At 54.5% G+C, this 1,832-nt stretch overlaps 1 protein-coding gene across 1 annotated transcript in view; it reads right to left on the bottom strand.

Annotated features, from left to right (window-relative positions):
• Positions 1-1,832, bottom strand: part of Plk5 (polo like kinase 5 (inactive)) — a 10,692-nt gene that overhangs the window by 947 nt on the left and 7,913 nt on the right. The window contains exon 10 of the mRNA XM_033759625.1: positions 1,485-1,706. Coding sequence (XP_033615516.1) covers positions 1,485-1,706 — 222 coding nt within the window. The remainder of the gene's footprint in view (positions 1-1,484; positions 1,707-1,832) is intronic.

The raw sequence follows: 1,832 nt of genomic DNA on the forward strand, positions 1-1,832 counted from the left end.
AAATTAACACCATTTCTACAAGTATCTTCTCTCTCTCTCTCTCTCTCTCTCTCTCTCTCTCTCTCTGTCTTTCATGTTACTGGGGATTGAATCCAGGGCCTTTGCACTAAGCTACATTCCACATCCCAGTTCTTTTTAATTTTTGGGGGGAGGTACTGGGGATCGAACTCAGGACCTTGTGCTTTCGAGGCAGGCGGTGGAGCCACTGAGCTAAAACCCCAGCCCTCTTTTTAATTTTTGAGACAAAGTCTCCCTAAATGTCCCAGGCTGAGCCAGGCGTGATGGCACACACCTGCCACACCAGCATTCTGGGAGGCCGAGGCAGGAGGACTGCAGAAGCCATCCCGAGGAACCTAGCAACTTAGCAAGATCCCATCCCCCGCCACAAATAAAAAGGGCTGGGTATGCAGCTCAGTGTGAAGGCCGTGAGTTCCATCCCTAGTACCTCAAAGGGAAACAGTAACATGGGCTGGCTTCAGAATTGCCATCCTCCTGCCTCAGCCTCTCGAGTAGCTGGGATCACTGGTGCACAGCAATGTCTCTTGCACACAGATATTTCTAGGCCAGCTGGCAACACCTTCTGGAGGTGGCGCCTATGTCAGCTCCTCTTCCTAGTACTGGGAGGGTGAGCAGAACTCAGAAGCTGCGCTTCGCAGAGAACCAGGGTGCTGGTAGGCGTCAAGAGAGTTTATGGCCTTCTTAAACAGGTGGGGAAACTGAGGCCTGGATGCACCTGTGAGTGGCAAAGTCTGGATTTGAACCCAAGTCTCCCAACTCCATACTCGGCATTCTCCAGCCTAGAATCAGAACGGGAACTGATACCCCAGAACGGCCCTGGGGCCTACGCTGAAAACTGCAGCTTTTAAAGCCCTAGTGAGCTCCCTAGGAGGCTGAGGCAGGACTGCAAATTCGAGCCCAGCCTGGGAAACTTAGTGACTTAGTGAGAACCTGTCTCAAAATAAATTTAAAAAGGGCTGGGGATATAGGTGAGTGCAAGGGCCTTCGGTTCCATCCCCAGCACGGGAAAACAATTTAAAAAGCACTGATAGTGGGGAAGTCACTGTGTGATCAGTGAGAATTTACCAGCAATCCCAGTCCCCTCAGCCTTCTTTAATGCCGGTGTGTCCCCCACTTCCCCACCCTTACTCACTCCCCAAAAGGTAGGACCAGGTATGTTTACTGAGTACCCAATTTAGGTTCCTATCCACTACCTTTTTGTTTCTTTAAGACAGTCTCACTCTGTGGTTCAGACTGGCCTTGAATTCGCGGGGACCTTCCTGCCTCAGCCTCCCGAGTGCTGGGGTGCCAGGTGTGCGCAGGGCTTTAGGAGGCCCTCAAATTCCACCCCAAGAAGGAGGCAGAAGCCAAATTCCATGTTTTCTTTAATGAAAAGAGAACATAGCCCAGGAGTCCAGAGAACAGTCACGCCTCAAGGCAAGGACCCCTGCCCCGGGGACGGGAATGGAGCAGAGCTGGGTCCACACCACCTGCACGCAAGGAAAGGCTGCGCTGCCCCAGCCTAAGATGCCCCTCGGCAGGCGGAGGGCCAAGCGCAGGCGCTGGCGGGCCACAGGGCTGCAGCCGAGCATGCGCAGTGTGTGCAGGGAGCAGGGGGCGCCGGGCCAGCCGGGCCGCCAGAGGGAGAGCAGCAGGTCTTTGCCAGCCCTGTTCAGCACCAGCAGGGCCTGGGTACCGCTGAAGGCAGCCTGCAGGGGAGGAGCCTGTCAGGAGGACACCAGACCGCACTGATGGGGAGACTGAGGCTCAGGAGGGACTTCCCTGCCCATTGGTGCCCTATGAGACTCCTCCCACACTTTTTTTTTTTTTTTTTT

This window comes from Fukomys damarensis, unplaced genomic scaffold (genome assembly GCF_012274545.1).
Source record: "Fukomys damarensis isolate Sample0158 unplaced genomic scaffold, DMR_v1.0_HiC HiC_scaffold_37, whole genome shotgun sequence".
In the NCBI taxonomy this organism is placed as follows: domain Eukaryota; kingdom Metazoa; phylum Chordata; class Mammalia; order Rodentia; family Bathyergidae; genus Fukomys; species Fukomys damarensis.